Genomic DNA, 16,352 nt, shown 5'->3' on the forward strand with positions numbered 1-16,352 from the left:
GAGTGGATGAGCTGTTTAGTGGTTTCTGGAGTTAGGAACGTGCGGATTTTGGCGATGTTGCGGAGGTGGAGTCTGCATGAGTTTGTTAAAGAGTGGACTTGGGGCTGGAAGGATAGGTTGGAGTCCAAAATGACACCAAGTACTCTGGCCTGCGGGGCGGGTTTGATGGTGGCGTTGTTGGACATGATGGAGAAGTCAATGGGGGGTGGTGTCCGGGCTGGAGGGAAGACAAGAAACTCGGTTTTGGAGAGGTTCAGTTTAAGGAAGTGGAGCGACATCCAGTCTGATATGTCGCTCAACAGGTGTGTGATTCGGGCGGAGACTGAGGGGGTGAGGTGGGGGGTTGAGAGATAGATTTGTGTGTCGTCGGCATAGAGGTGGTAGTTGAAGCCGTGAGAGTGTATGAGTTGGCCAAGGGAGGAGGTGTAGATGGAGAAGAGAAGGGGCCCGAGGACAGAGCCTTGGGGGACCCCAACAGAGAGGGGGAGTGAGAGGGAGGTGGTGGCATTATAGGTAACGCTGAAAGAGCGTTGTGACAGGATGAGAGCCAGGAGAGAGCAGAATCTCTGAGGCCGAGGGAGTGTAGTTTTTTGAGGAGGAGGGGGTGGTCGACTGTGTCAAAGGCCGCAGAGAGGTCAAGGAGTAGGAGCACTGAATAGTGGCCATTAGCTTTGGCGGTTAGCAGGTCGTTGGAGAGTTTGAGTAAGGCAGTTTCGGTGGAGTGTAGGGGACGGAAGCCGGACTGTAGGGGATCGAGGAGGTTGTTGTCGTTGAGGTGAGAGCATAGGCGGGCGTAGACTAGGCGCTCGAGGAGTTTAGATGTAAATGGGAGCAGGGAGATGGGTCTGAGGTTGTTCGGGTCATTGGGGTCCAGGGAGGGCTTTTTAAGTATGGGGGTGATGTGTGCATGTTTCAGAGGGGAAGGGAAAGTGCCGGAGGAGAGGGAGAGATTGAAGATGTGGGTGAGGGAGCGTAGGATGGAGGGGGAGGGAGGTTGTAGGAGTTGTGTGGGGATAGGGTCAAGGGGGCAGGTGGTGAGGCGGGCATCAGAGAGGATCTTGGAGACTTCTTCGATGGTAGTAAGGTCAAAGGTGCGGAGTGTTGGGGGAGCTTCAGTATGAGGAATGTAGGGTGGGGTGGGAGAGGAGGTCAGGGCAGTGGTGGGGCCGTGGGAGAGGGGTGTAGAGGGGGTAGCTGAGTGAGGGGGAAGGGGGTTGGAGGGAGTTTGAGCAGCGACGAAGTCCCTGTGGGTTATGTCGAGGGGGAGGGGGGATGAGGGGGTAGCTGTGTGAGAGGGGACGGGTTGAGAAGGCGTGTGAGTTGCGGCAATGTCCTTGCGAATTGTGTCAATCTTGTTTTTGAAGTGATTGGCAATCTCAAGGGCAGTGAGTGAGGTGCTGGGTGGAGGTGGGGGTGGCGAGAGTAGAGAGTTGAAGGTGGAGAAGAGTCGGCGAGGATTGGAGGAGAGGGCCTTGATGAGGGTCAGGAAGTAGGCTTGTTTGGCAGTATGGAGGAAGGAGGTGTAGGTGTGGAAGGCAGATTTGTATCGGGTGAAGGCTTGTTGGGATCTGGTTTTGCGCCATAGTCGCTCCAGGGCACGACTGTGTCGTTTGAGGGTTTTGGTGTGATCAGTCTGCCAATGATCAGAATTTCTGGCTGTAGCCGGCAGCACCGATCATTCAGGAAAACCCTGACAAGCTGGTTGTACAGAACTGGAATGATAGATCAACTTCTGTACAATTTCCCTGCCCATACATGTTTAGAAATTTCTCCAGTCCCTGCTGAAACAGCCAAATTTCAATTCATTTATGGCCCCCTAATCCTTTTTCTGCCAGAGCAGACATTATAGTTTTTCTGCAAGCAGACACCCTAGAGAATAAAATATTCATGTTCTTATTTTTCATGTCCCACGATATTACCGCAAAATTTCAGTAAAAAAAAAAAAATCACACTAAACTGAGTTGTAGGGCAAAAGCCATAAATTACCAAAATTTTTAGTAAAATATAAAAGACAAGGTTGCACTGAGTAAAGAGATACCCAACATGTCAAACCTTAAATTTCTGTGCGCCTGTGAAATGGCGACAGACTTCAGTACCCTACATTTTCTATAGGCAACGTTTTAAAAGCCCCCTGAAGATCATCAGTTTAGTGTTACAGAGGAGGTCTTATGCTAGAATTATTGCTCTCACTCCAGCAAGCATGGTGATATGTAACATGTATCACAATCAACATTTTCTCCAAACGTCTTCCAGGACAGCCTCATTGAGACGTAGAGTTCCTCCCTCCGGGACAGGAAACACGTAAGCACAGTACTTTAAAAGGCGGACCTCCAGGCCTCTCTTTTCAGTTGTTAGTGTTTCCTCTGGAAGGGTCGGGCACAGTTTAAAGGAACCTAGGCTCAAGGGGGTGCTGGTGGCTCTGATGTTACCTCCTCTTGCCCGACGCGATCCCTCCATGTGGTATAGGAGTGCGGCTGCGCTCCTGATGTCTTTCCAGGCCTCAGAGGAGGATGATCACCTGTAATGTGATCCTTTGCTCTGGACCAGAAAGAAGGAAGCTTCAGGCTTTTTTGCGGGTTGCCCCTCCCCCGGGCAGTGGCGTTTATTCAGTCCGCATCCTCTGGGGTTGAGGAAAAGCTCAGTGAGCCAGTGACATTGGAAGAGTCGTCAGGCTGGCGTGGGCAGCTGCGATTTCCAGAAGGTGCACTCCAACTCCGGAAGTTCTAGTCGCGGTGATGTCATCGGCGGTCGACAGAGACTGAGGTTCCGGGCTCCATAGCAGCACTATCATCAGGTCGGGCAGCCTGTGTGGTGTTAAGCCCAGCAGAGACAGTGGATCCACACCACAAGGACGGGATGGAAGGTGCTTGCTCCTCTCAGCAAGCGGACCCTGGTCCTTCAGGCACCGGCGCCTCTCAGGTAGGCTTGGGGACCTTTAGATTCTCTCTTGCTGTTCCCTGGGGGTGGATTTTTTTTCTCTTTCCCCAGTCTCTGAATGCAGGTGACGGTGGAGCACATTTCCTTTCTTGCTCCCTCAGCACAGTGGTGTTTGGGTGAGGGGTGATTATTTTTTGCATTATGTTTCTTGCTTGTTGTAGGTTAAAACCTAGGACAAGATGCAGAGTCAGGCCCCCAAAAGAAGTTTGCAGTTTGTGCTACAAAATTGGATTCAGCTTGGGAAAAACCTTTATGCCACAATTGTGTGGATAGCCTTATTAAAGATGGGTCTTTTACAGCCTGCCATAAAGTCCTCACCTCCATTAAGGATGATATGGCATCTACATTTCAGTCTCTTAAATCCCTGCTAGATAGAATGCAGACACCACTGGGGCCTTGGACCCAGTTGGCTGGTACAGCGGTATCAGAAGTATTAATAGTGGAGGAGGAACAGGAAGAGGATCCTAGGTCCCTTGCTTCCTCACGGGCTGTTTGAGGCTCAGACGACAAGGATGGAGAAGTTTGCTCCTCCAGAGGTTCCAGATACAAATTGGCCCTTGAGGATGTAGACGACCTCCTTGAGGCTTTCTACGAAACCTTAGAGATCAAAGAGGACGTATGCCTATCTAAACATGACCTTATGTATCCAAGCCTACATGCTAAAAAGACTAGGGTCTTTCCCATTCATATTTCCCTGGCTGATACCATTAAGCAGGTATGGGAGAGCCCCGAAAGGAAACCCTTTTTTGCAGGTAATCTTAAAAGGATTTTTCCTTTTGTGGATAGCGGATCATGGAACAAGGTTCCAAAGTTAGACACCCCCTTATCTAAAGTCTCTAAAAAGGCGTACTTCGCATTTGAAGATATCGGGACCCTGAAGGATTCTATGGATAAAAGGGGTGAAGTTTTACTCTGCAGACCCTGGGATTCCCCCTCTTATCAGCTTTAGGCCAGCTTTATCAGCTACCTGTGTCGCCAGAAATTTGGAATGCTGGCTTACCCAGTCGCATCTCTCGGCAGGGATCTCCAGGCAGTAAATTAAAAAATCCCTTCCTTTGCTGTTTAAAGTAGTAGGTTTCCTTGCGGATGCCTCGGCCGAGTCAGTTAAGCTAGCCGCTAGAACCTCTGCCCTAGTGAATTCAGCTAGAAGGGCATTATGGTTAAAAACCTGGGCAGGGGACTCCGCATCCAAACTGCACCTTTTGTGCCTTACTCTTTACTGGCGATTTAATCTTTCTGGTCCAGGTCTCGAGGAGGCTCTTGAGCGTATGGCTGATAAACAGAGGGCATTTCCAGAGCGTAAGAAGAGATCTTACTCTAGCAGGGTTTTTCGTCAGAAAACACAGGCCTAGTAGGTTAAAGAGGTTCAGCCTAAAAAATATAATTAATCTTATTCAATCCTCCTCAAGGCCCTGCCAAGTCCCAATGATTTGGGCGTCCCAGTGGGAGGAAGACTGGGGACCTTTCTACCTTAGTGGGCTTCAATCTCGAACCTGCATATCCTAGACTTGATAGAGAAGGGGTACAGGTTGGGGTTCGACTCCAGTCCCTCCTCTAGGTATCTGGTAACCCACCTTCCCAAGGATCGGGAAAGGGCGCAGGCCCTGCGTGTCCTAATTGGAGAACTGGTAGATCAGCAGGTCCTTACCCGAGTTCCCCAGAATGGGCAGGGGATGTTATTCCAATGTGTTTATAGTGAAAAAGCCTTTGGGCAAGTTTCGCCTTATCCTAAACCTGCACCCCCTCAATCAGTCTCTTAGGTACAAGCACTTCAGGATGGAATCGATCTTCTCTGTAAATAACATCCTTTACCCAGGTTGTTTCATGGCTACGCTGGATCTGAAGGATGTGTATTTCCACATTTCATTCATCATGCGTGTCAGAAGTACCTAAGACTAGCTGTAAGGATGGGTTCAGAGATCCATTACTGGCAGTGTTGGGCTCTACCTTTTTGGTCTTGCACCCAGAATTTTTACGAAGGTGCTTGCGGAGGCCTTAGCTTCCCTAAGAATAAGGTCTATTACAGATCTCACCAACAGCTGACAGAAGATCTACAGGTTGATCAGGACATCCTTCTGAGTCTAGGGTGGCTCAAAAACAGGGACAAGTCATCCTTAACTCCCTCCCAGAGAGTTACCTATCTGGGGTATGAGATTTCCTCGGTAGAGAGATCTTCCTTCCACGAGAAAAATTTCTCAGGATAGGTCAGATGCTGGCAAAATTGACGAGCAATCTATCCGCAACAATAAAGGATATCAGGGCAGTGGGTCTCATGACTTCATGTTTCCTAGCTGTCCAGTGGGCAAGATCCCACCAGTGGCCACTGCAGGCTTTTCTTCTGAAGGTTTGGAACGGGGACAGGTCTACTTTAGATTTGACAGTCCAGCTCCCATCCAAGGTCAAGAGGTCCCTTTGCTGGCGACGGAAAGAAGTCAATCTGGCTAGGGGTATGGAGTTGAATTCTCCTTGTTAAGTTATCCTTACGACTGATGCCAGCAGTTTTGGTTGGGTAGCCCATCTAGGCGACAAAGTGGCCCAAGGGCTGTGGTCCAGGGAGGAGGCTCAAAGATTCTCAAATCAGAGCTTCTAGTAGTCCGAGCGTAGGATGCTTTCCAGACAGATCTATTAGACTGTCATCTACAGATCCATTCAGACAATATTGTCACGGTGGCATACATAAACAAGCAAGGGGGTACACGAAGCCCCCCTCTTCAAATAATCACGGACAGCATTCTATCTTGGGCCAAGCAAAATTTGCTTTCGATATCTGCCATCATCTGAAAGGGGTGCAAAACTCCCTAGCAGACTTCCAAAGTCGGAATCCAGTCAAACATGACGAATGGTCTCTCAACCATGAAGTATTCTTGACCATCACTCTCAGGTGGGGCATGCCGGAAGCCAATCTCTTTGCTTCCCAGGAAAATAGGAAAGTCGGCCGGTTCTTCTCCGTAAATTCGTGGAATCAGGCATTAGGGGTGGATGCTTTGGCAAGCGCGTGGGAGTTCAATCTCTGTTATGCGTTTCTTCCAGTGAGGCTGATCCCAGCAGTCCTGCAGAAATTTCTGTTAGAAAAAACAAACCTCATTCTTATAGCTCCGTTCTGGCCGAAGATGCCATGGTTTCCCCTGCAATGGAGCCTGGCCTCTGTTTCCCCATTCCCCTTCCAGAGAAGGAAGACCTGATCTCTGAGTCCCGTGCTACACCCTCAAGTCAGAACCTTGAGGTTGGCAACATGGCTTGTGAACAACTCCTGAAAGGTCAGGGTTTTCTGACAGGGTTACAAAGACCTTAATGAACTGCCACAAACCAGTCAATAGAGCTATCTATGCTAAGGTCTTAGGAAAATTCGACTCCTGGTTGCTAGGTAAGGGGCGGGGCCCTCCGGTTATCCTGGTGGTGTTCGATTTCTTTGAGGAGGGGGCAGATCAGGGCCTTTCAATTGGCACCTTTAAAGGTGCAGGCCTTGGCTCTCAAGGGTTTTTTTCTTCAGATCTCTCCAGCAGGATCCCTTTATAACAAATTTTTTCAGGGCCCTTTCCAAGTCCAGGCTGGCGGCGGTCAGGTCTTGGCCTATTTGGGATCTGTCTTTGGTTCTAAAAGCCTTGGTCCTTTGTCCCTTTTTGAACCTCTGGAGAAGTCATCAATTAAGTTGTTTTTTTTTTTTTTCTATAGAAAGCACGTCAGCCCGTAGGGCAAGTGAATTACAGGCGCTTTCCATTAGAGAACCATTTTTAGCTGTTTTTGAGGATAGAATTGTGCTCAAAACAGATCTGGGATTTCTCCCCAAGGTTTCTTTCTCCTTTCATAGGTCTAAGGATATAGTTTTGCTGACCTTCTGTTCTGCTCCCATAAGCAGGGAGGAGGAAAAATTGTTTATTAGAAGAAGCCTTTTGGTCTACCTTAGTAGAGCCAGAGAATTCAGGAATTCGGATTCTCTTTTTGTTCTTTTTGCATGAACACAGAAGGGTTCCAAGGCGTCCAAGTCCACCACAGCTAGATGGATTAGGATGGCTATCACGGAATTGTATAGTTTATTTGAAATTCCTCCCCCTTTTGTCAATGCACACTCAACCAGATCCTTGTCTGGGTCCTGGGCAGAGAGCCGGTGCGCACCAGAACAGATCTGTAAGGCGGCCACCTGGTCGAGCTTTTCCACCTTCGTGCAGCATTATCCCCTGGATCTCCTTTCTAGTGAGGATCAGGTATTTGGGCGCAAAGTCCTCCTGGCAGTAGCCCCACCCTAGTGGGTAGGTTCTTGATCATCGTCTCAAGGAGGCTGTCCTGGAAGACGTTTGGAGAAAAACAGGGTTGAACTTACCGGCAACTCCTTTTCTACGAGTCTTCCAGGACAGCTGGGATTTCCCACCCTACGATTGTATGGTAATGTATATTTATGTTTTAATGGTTGTCTTTTATTGGCTTCCTGTGGTTCTTGAGTAAAACTGAAGAGAGAGGCCTGGAGGTCTGCCTTTTAAATTACTGTGCTTACATGTTTCCTGTCCCGGAAGGAGGAGCTCTACGTCTCAAGGATGCTGTCCTCGACTCGTAGAAAAGGAGTTACTGGTAAGTCTAACTCTGGTTTTAATGCACAGGTTCCCTTGACGCTTGCGTATACGGGAATGTTATGTGCTTGGGTGTAACTTTTTTATTTTTTTTGCAAAAAAAAAATTTTTTTGCTTACGTTTTTTTTTTTTCTTCATCACATAGGGGACGAAATGTCTGGGGCGTACGGACCTGGCAGCGGATGTAAGGCACTGTACCTGCGATCAGCTGATCATGGGTGCAGTATTGGACTTCTGCAGACTGTCAGTGCAGCTGTCTGCCAGTACTTTTTACAGACAGGCAGTTATTGAATCGATGAACTACCCAGAGAGCTCTACAACGCCCTGATAGTTCATTGAGAACTACAAGCCACAATGGCTGATGGTATTTGTAGTTCTCCCATTCAAAGAACTCCTGTGAATGAATGATGTTGGCAGAGCCCCGCATGGCCTCGGTTATTTTAAATTGTGACAGTGGGTGGGGGAAGAAGATCCCTGGCTCGCTGTCACAACAGGGGGGAGGGGGGCTGTTCTTTTAGTAACATGTTAAACTTTGGATATAGATGTAACAGGTTATGAAAGGCCAACTTATCCTTGAGGGCCAGTTTACACCATGCCCACATGTTAATCTCACAGGAATACGCTGTGCCAAGGCAATTTCAACCTATTCATTTTGAAGGGGAGCAATTTTAATTCTATCTATGGGTTGGGGGTGCTATATCATACTCTCCTAGGCAAGGATTGAGGAAGCATTTGAATATGTAACAGAGGGGGAAGACTTAAAGTGGCCATAGATGGATCTAAATTCAGTTGGTTCAGCAGTGTCTGGCCAAGTTTCAATCAGTATGTGGTCATCTTTGTTCCACAGAAGTTGATTGTTTTCATTGACTTCTATCGAATTAACATGTTGGAAAAGTTTTCTCAATCAGTGGCTTCTGACAGCCCCAGGTCCCTCTGTCAGAAGACAATACCCTGGCGGGAAGGATTCTTCCTTCCATCTCGTTTGTGTGGATGAGAGGAATATGTGTATGAACAGAAAAAAAACCTAATCTTCTATGGCCAGCTGTAGAGTAATGGCATATACAGTATTGTGAGTAAAGGTCTGCTTTAAGTACATACCTAGCAATTATATCTTGTTGATGCCAATATACATAGTATGTTTGTAAATATTACCAATATAGTGTAGTATGTTATTTTAACAGCTGCTTTTGAGGGTAAAAGAAAATATCTCTGAATTGAAGGCCTTGGACAGTGATTCGGATAGTGGTCAAGGCAGCTGTGAGCCAAGTTCTCCAAGTCACCAAGTGGAAAGAATGGATTTTGTGCAGAATGGAGGTAATTTACTGAGACCCGTTATTAAACAGTATTTTTTTCCTCTTTCTAGATGAAAAAGATTACACATTAAATGAGGTTTTCCCGATCAATTGCTGCCTATTTCATATCTCTGTTTTATAGACTACACTCTTTTTTTGTAAATTTCCACCTTATTGATTTGTCTCCTCATCGGGATAACCTTGTTTGTTGTTGGTTGTGTACTGTCAGTCACTGTAAATGTTATTTTTTTTTTTGCATTTTTACCACTCTGGAGAGTTCTATACTTTCACAGTACTAAATATGTTCAGTCAGCTAAATGTTAGTGTTCTCAGTATTTTCACTTACTTGCTACTGCTTATGGCTGTCAGTCACAGTACATGAGTTTGGAGCTCGACAAAAAGTTTAATTTAGTGTCTCTGTGCTGATTAAACATTGAATTAGCAGTGTGATGATGCTGGTTTATCCGTCCAAATAGCAAGCTTAGAGTGGTGAGAATATAAAGGCAGTTATAAAGATAAATGGGGAACTAAGGATGCAACTTGTCTGACTGTGAAGGGTACTGTCCTTTGTCAGGTTAAAACAGTTTAGTAATCTGTATTTCAAATGTGCTCTTGGCCATTTGCCTCAAGTTCCGCTTTCATGTTTTATTAAACTTTCACATAATTTAATACTGTATTGTCGTTAGTAGGAGAGTTAAAACAACACAGTAATTGTTCTTAACATCTTTAGATTCAGATGATGAAATTTTGGTACTTAAGAAAACAAAGAGCAAGAAACTATTTGAAGAGAGTGACAGCGATCCTGAAGCAGAGACTAGCGCTATAACTGCTAGAGATGAGCTTGACTCTGAAAGTGAAGGCGACAAAGAGAACAAAACTTTAGAGAAGGGGAAGCCTCGCAGAATACTTACGGCATTGATTGACAGTGATGACGATGATGAAGATAATAGCAGAGAACTTGCTGAAGATTCTGGTAAGCTGAAGAGTATTGGGGGAAACTCTCAGGACAGTCCACAGGAAGAGTTTACAGGCAGCAAGCAGAAAAGAAGCCATAATTCTAAAAAACAGATGTGCTTGGAAGAAAAACGGAAAGGAAAATCGGAACGAAGAAAAGAGAAGGAAAACAAGAAATTCAAAGCCATTGAAAAGCTTAAAGAAGGCAAACCAAAAAAGTCAAAGGTAAGTTTAGGTATACTACAAACTAAAATGCTTAACGAGAGTGTAACAGGTACAAGACAATATTGTTATTAGTAGGCATTAACTCATTGCTGGTTACAAAATGTTAGGTGCCAGCTGTAGTGTTGGTATAGTATCATTATCTGGCTGGCTGCTGGGATTTACACAGCATATATTTAAACTTGATAGGGAACCTCAATTTGAATTTCTCACAATAATTCTTCTCATTTCCATATACACTATATTACCAAAAGTATTGGAATACCTGCCTTTACACGCACATGAACTTTAATGGCATCCCAGTCATAGTCCGTAGCGTTCAATATTGAGTTTGCAGCTATAACAGCTTCAACTCTTCTGGGAAGACTGTCCACTAGTCGCTCCCCCCCCCCCCCCTTCCTGACCTGCCGGGCTGCATGCTCAGACAATGGTCTGGTATGGATTTTGAGGGGGACCCCCATGCCAAAAATGTTTTTTTTTTTTTTTTTTCCATTTTGGCTTGGGAGTTCCCCTCAAAATCCATGCCAGACCTAAAGGGCTTGGTATGGGTGGGAGGGGGGACCCTGCACTTTTTTATTTATGTTTATTGTCCATCTTTACCTCTGTGACACTCTGACTCTCTAAGATGCTCTTTATATACCCAAACATATTACTGACCTGTTGCAAAATGTTCTTCCAGCTCTTCCTTGTTAGTACCACTTACTTTGCCAGCTTTATGTTGCCCTGTCCCAACTTTCTTGAGACCTGTCATCAATTTCAAAATTACTATTTTTCTAAAAATGGTACTATTTCTCTTGAAAATAGAAAACATCAAATATTTAATTGTGAGTAAAATATGGGTTTGAAATTTGCAAATCCATTGCATTCTATTATGTAGATTGTACACCGCGTCCCAACTTTTTTGGAATTGTACTTGCTTACTCGCAATGGTTTTGCGTAAAGAGGCCTTGAACCTTCTCTTCTGGGGTCCCTGCAGGTGATCTTGGCTCCTTCTCTTCTGTGTCTGCTTCCATAACAAATGATTGCTGCGAGGACTGATGTATGGGCTTGGTCTGGGCTCTGTGTGTGTGACACAAGTGCAGCTCGGCCCAGCTCCTCACTCCCTTCTCACAGGATTTGATTTACAGCAGCAGGAGCCAATGGCTCTCGCTGCTACCTCTGAGGAGAGAGAGAAGCGTTCCTGCTCTTAGGGACAAAGCTGGATTGAAAGAGGAGCCAGGTAAATATTTCAGGGGGGCTGGGGCAGTTGATACAGGAAGGTTTTTTTTTTTTATCTTAATGCATAAGTGTCCCTTTAACCTTTACAACCACTTTAAGCTGATTGATGAAGAAACAGAAGTTTTGGATTTGCACTTTTTAGTCATACCACTCTCCGTTTTTTTTTTTTTTAGGTGCAGGCTGAAGAAGGGCCATTACTGAATGACAGTGGTTGCCTTTTAGCAGATGGGGATTTATTTGATAAGGATGATGAAAGTGATGATGAAGAGGAAGAGTCGCTCGAAGCTATTCGTGCTAGCTTAAAAAACAAATTTAAGTCTGGTCATGTATGTATTGCATTTGTCTGCTATTAATTTCAGTTGTAAATTTCCTATGCAGAGCTGAAATCTGTAAACTGTAATTTTTATTTGAAGCCAACCAGTCAAACTTTTTTTTTCTTTCCCCCTCTAGTCTCAGTCGTTCGATCAGGAAGATGTAGTGCATGAGGAGTCTGAAGGGTTTAACAATCAGTTTGAGAAGAAAAAGGTTTGTATTTGCATGTGTGAAGTTTCGTAAAATGTTTATGGGTCTTTGAAGTTTTATATCTGCTACAATTGCATCTTCAACCTTATCTTGGAGGACTTCTTTTAGAAAAAAAAAATCCAGGTAATTCCTATCCCACTTTCCACTCACATTTGAAAGGCCTATTTGTCTATTTATAAATAAAATGTAGCCTGGTTTAACTTTGCAGGTTTAAAGCTCAAGCATATCTTGATATTTGACAAATCTGCTGCCACTGCTACTGTAATATGTTCAGCAGCATTGTTTAAATATGCTGATATATGATGATCTGAGATTTTTTCGTTGGACTTCTGGAGCTGGAAAAATTTTCTAACCACTTCAGCCTCTGTGACACACCCGTACGGCGCCAGGTTGTAGGGGTTATGTTGTGATTCCTGCAGCTAACGGGCATCATCCAGGCTTTTTTTTTTTTTTTTTTTTTTCTTTTTAGCTCGCAATGGGCTTTAATGTAAAAGTGATCCTAATGACTAATTTAGCCACTGGCTCGTTTTTACAGGTGGTGGAAGGGGGTTCCCCCCACCCCCTCTGGCCACCTTCCTGGGCTCTCTCATTCCAATGGAAAGCCTGGGACTGAAGTCAGCGGTTCTGCTAGCTGACCATAGAGATGACTGAGGACCAGAATATCCCTAATCATCTCTGCGGTCTAAGAAACTGGAAGCAATTTGTATTTTGTTATTTCCATTTTTGCCAGGATGTAAACAAGTCAATACTGGCTTGTGAAAGTATCCGATCAAACCAAACCGGATTTGATCTGATGCATTGAATGGCAGTTTAGGGCAGTGCCATGAAATGTGTATAAGGGATCTTGAGGCTGAGGAGCATCTAGGACATTGTGGAAACGGTACTAACTTACTATTTCTTAGATGTGATGGTTGCATTCATTTTATTTTTATGCTTGATTTCTTCTATTTTGACCTGGTGATCAAGCCAGTAAGTCTGTCTTTTCAAAACAAGCTCTCCAGCAGAATGTATTGACTATATGAGACAAACCATTTCTCACTAGCAGGGGAGCTTACAATGATCAGATTTTATTTATGCAAAACCTTTATCCCAAGAAGAAAAAAAAATGGTTTTTGTAACTGCTTATAAAGTGTGAGCTGGAGTTTGGCTTCAATTTTGTTAGTGAATTCAAATCTGCTAGTACATCTAACACACCCTCCCCCCATACTGACAGTGCTGTAATTCTTTTTTTCTAAACATGCTAGCTCTTTAAATGTTTTGAAGTTGAGGGTGACAGGTCCTCTTTTGAAGTTAGATTCATATACCCCGTCACTTGACCCTAGCTGAGTGTACATGTGGTACGCCTGTACCGAAAACCTGCGATTATATATGCAGTGATTTTGTTATGTATATTGTGAAGTAATTCAGTACATATGGTTTGACTAAATTCAGTATTGTACTGAGATCAGCAAGCTTTATTTGTAGTTAAGAACTGTTTGCTCATCTTTTCCTTATAAGTATTTGACAGTAGTGTCTTTTCATATTGTAGGAGAGAAAAGCTGCACGTATGAGCAAGGAAACCATAAAGCAAATGCACAGTGAAACACAGAGACTCTTGAGAGGTGAGCCATGGAATATAAGATATTCTAGAACACTCAGCTAGGAGATCTAAGTTTTATGTATGTACAATAAATTGTCTTTTAGAGTCAGCTGTGTCTCTACCATACCATTTACCGGAACCCAAAACTATTCATGACTTTTTCAAGCGTCGTTCAAGACCACTTTGCCAAGGAAATGCCATGCAACTTATTAAGTAAGTTTTAATTCTGCAGACACAAAAAATTGGGCTGATTATGGTTAATATGTCTTTCTGAGATTTATGGGTTTCAGTTACTGAAAATTTGGGTTAAAGGAGAAGTTTAGCCAAAGCTTTTTTGGTTGTACTTCTCGTGTGGATCACAGCAGTGCAGTTAGTTCTGCACTCCTCTGACTGGTTTTCAGCAGATGTCACAGAGCCAGTGCAGGCTCTGGAAAGATTCTGACCATATGGTCAGGATACACCCAGAAGCTTGGAACGGCACCTGGCTCAGCCTTTCAGCAATACGCTGAGAGCCTGAGCCAGCCCCCCCGTGCTGCGGTAAGAGCTGAGGAGGGCAGAGCAGAGATTCAGAGACTGACTGGCTCTCTGCTTAGAGCGGTGGGAAGAACAGCGCGATCAGCAGTGTTTGCTCAGTTCTTCCGGCAGAAGACAGATACAGCATCAGAGATGAGTATGAATGGTTTTTTGGGGGATTTTTTTCTTTTTACAGAAAGCCATACTTCTCAACTTTTTTTTTTTAAATAGGTCTTCAAAGTATCAGCCTTGCAGCCCAGATGACAAGGTTGAGTCAAATTCCACTGAGCCTGTTGAAAATAGTTTTCCAGTACAGCAAATTACACCACAACCAGAAGATCCCCTCCAGGACCCTGAAATATTAAAAGAATCTGCTTTAGACAACTTAGTAGCAAAGCCTGAGATACATTCAGAAATGCGTCTTATGGAAAGCAAAGCAAATGATATCTGTAATTCTGAAAAAACACCGGAGCATGTGTGTACGGATGATTCAAGCCTGCCAATCAATTCAGAAAACAAGCAGCCTGTTGAAAAAGTGACAAATGATGTTCTACAGAATGTTCTTGTATTGGAGGTCAAGAGTACCACATGTGAACAAAGTACAGTCACAGAAAATGCCTGCACAAATGAGTTACCAACTCCGGTTAAACCCAAACCATCAAAAGTTGAAAGACTACGTGCTCTTGGAATTGATCTATCTGTTAAACCTCTCCTCAGTCCAAATGATGGAACCTTTGTCATTTTAGAAGAGCCTAAGCCAAATAAAGGTAGTTTTCAGTGTTTGAAATAATTTCATTGCTATATTGTCAGATAATACTTTAATAGGTGATGTGGGGGTGGGTAAATGACCACTCACTGCTTCATTTAGTGTTTGGTGGTGTTATCATTATGCAGTTTAATATAGTTTTCTTCAGTGTGTATTGAATATGCTGGGCTGTTAAATAGAACTATGGCCTCCAATAAAAAATATGTGCAGCAGGACTTAATTATAAGAGCATCTGCACTTAGTTTTCTCCTCTGAAAAGCATCATAAGTACCTGTTGATATTGCCAGTAAAGTCCATCTTCATGTGATGGTGTGGCAATGATGCTGCACTGCTCCTGAAGTCAGAGTAGCACTGCCACTGTCATATCAGCTGTACCTTCTTGCTCTACAGTGGGATGAGAAGATGTTGCAGAGGGGTTTTGGTATTTTTACTGCAAAATAACAAACCTGTAGCTTGTGAATCAGCACCAACCACATCTAGTTTGCCTCTGTTTTCTGGATTGGCAGCACTGGCTGTGTAGTTAAACCTTCACACTGTAAGCTGCAATGTTTGGGAGGGGAGCATATCCGAGTCAAGAATGACTTGACTCTCAGGGAAGGTGACATTTTTTTTTTTTACTTTGAGGCTGTTTACTGTTGCAGGCTGAAAATCTGGACAAACTTTTGTGGACACCATTGCTCCAGTCCTAAAGATTGCTGATTGGATGGGGATAGTGTGTGGGGTTCTGATATTGTGATATGTGTTATCAGCACACCAGAATTGAGCAATAGTAAACCCTGGTGTACCACACTCAAACTTACTACCTGCTGGATAATGGTGTGCATTTTCAGCTATATGCAATGTGTCTTGCTTACTAAGCAAACTAATTTTTTCTCCCTATGCATATTTTTTCTTTATGTATAATTTAATCACTATTTTCTATTTAAGAAGCTAGAAAAATTTTGTTCCATGGATAAGTGAAAGGCATTATAAAAGTGAGTTAGGGGGTTATAAGAGTTGAAAATTACTTTTTATGTTTTTATGTTTATTTTCTGGCAGAACTTGAAGCACTGAAGGAGAGATTTCTCAAGCATAGCATGCACAAGGTAAAAGCAGTTGCTGAAAAAAAGGTTAACCTCAATATCATTCGTAAAGAGAGAACAGCGGATGGTGGAGAGGAGCGGAAAGCAGATGTTGTTCCAGTCACTGTAGAAATGGAAAACGTGGACGAAAAAATTATTGTTAAGCCAGGTAATTTAAATGAATGACTTAAATTATTTGGTGTGCTGAAATTGGAGCTGTCGTTTAACTGTTCTCTGTCAATATTAAGGTGAAAAGCTGCAAGTGCTAAAAGCAAAGTTACAGGAGGCCATGAAGGTGCGCCGTGACGAAGAACGTCAAAAGCGTCAGGCCTTGTTTAAGCTGGACAATGAAGATTTGGATGGAGAGGAGGAAGAGGAAGAAATGACAGATGAGTCAGAAGAAGATGAAGAGGGATATGAGGAGGATGGAAATGAAGAAATGGACAATGCTGAGGTAATACTGAAATTAAAGTAGAACTATAGGCAAAACTTTTGTGTTTTTTTTTTTTTTTTTTTTTCCCCCAATTTGGATCGAGCATAGGAGGGTTATAACCCCTGCCAATTTTGTTTAGTTATGTTTCCCATTGTGGAGACTTCGCTTCACCTCCTGTCCCATAGTCAAAGTAGGTGGAAATCCCTGAAAATGAGGGGAATTCTGTGGGGACCCCCCAGGTCACCAGAACTAGTATCTCCATTGGAACATTTCCACTTACTTTTCTGGGAGCA

The 16,352-nt window shown here is 44.0% G+C and overlaps 1 protein-coding gene across 1 annotated transcript in view; it reads left to right on the forward strand.

Moving 5' to 3' along the window:
- CLSPN (claspin) overlaps window positions 1-16,352 on the forward strand; it is a 71,452-nt gene that overhangs the window by 3,234 nt on the left and 51,866 nt on the right. The window contains exons 2-10 of the mRNA XM_089686321.1: window positions 8,681-8,813; window positions 9,522-9,970; window positions 11,359-11,511; window positions 11,636-11,710; window positions 13,236-13,308; window positions 13,391-13,499; window positions 14,031-14,566; window positions 15,604-15,795; window positions 15,875-16,080. Of these exons, the coding sequence (XP_089542447.1) occupies window positions 8,681-8,813; window positions 9,522-9,970; window positions 11,359-11,511; window positions 11,636-11,710; window positions 13,236-13,308; window positions 13,391-13,499; window positions 14,031-14,566; window positions 15,604-15,795; window positions 15,875-16,080 (1,926 nt within the window). The remainder of the gene's footprint in view (window positions 1-8,680; window positions 8,814-9,521; window positions 9,971-11,358; window positions 11,512-11,635; window positions 11,711-13,235; window positions 13,309-13,390; window positions 13,500-14,030; window positions 14,567-15,603; window positions 15,796-15,874; window positions 16,081-16,352) is intronic.

This window comes from Staurois parvus, unplaced genomic scaffold (genome assembly GCF_062004578.1).
Source record: "Staurois parvus isolate SC_StPar_1 unplaced genomic scaffold, SC_StPar_1.0 ptg000394l, whole genome shotgun sequence".
In the NCBI taxonomy this organism is placed as follows: Eukaryota; Metazoa; Chordata; class Amphibia; order Anura; family Ranidae; genus Staurois; species Staurois parvus.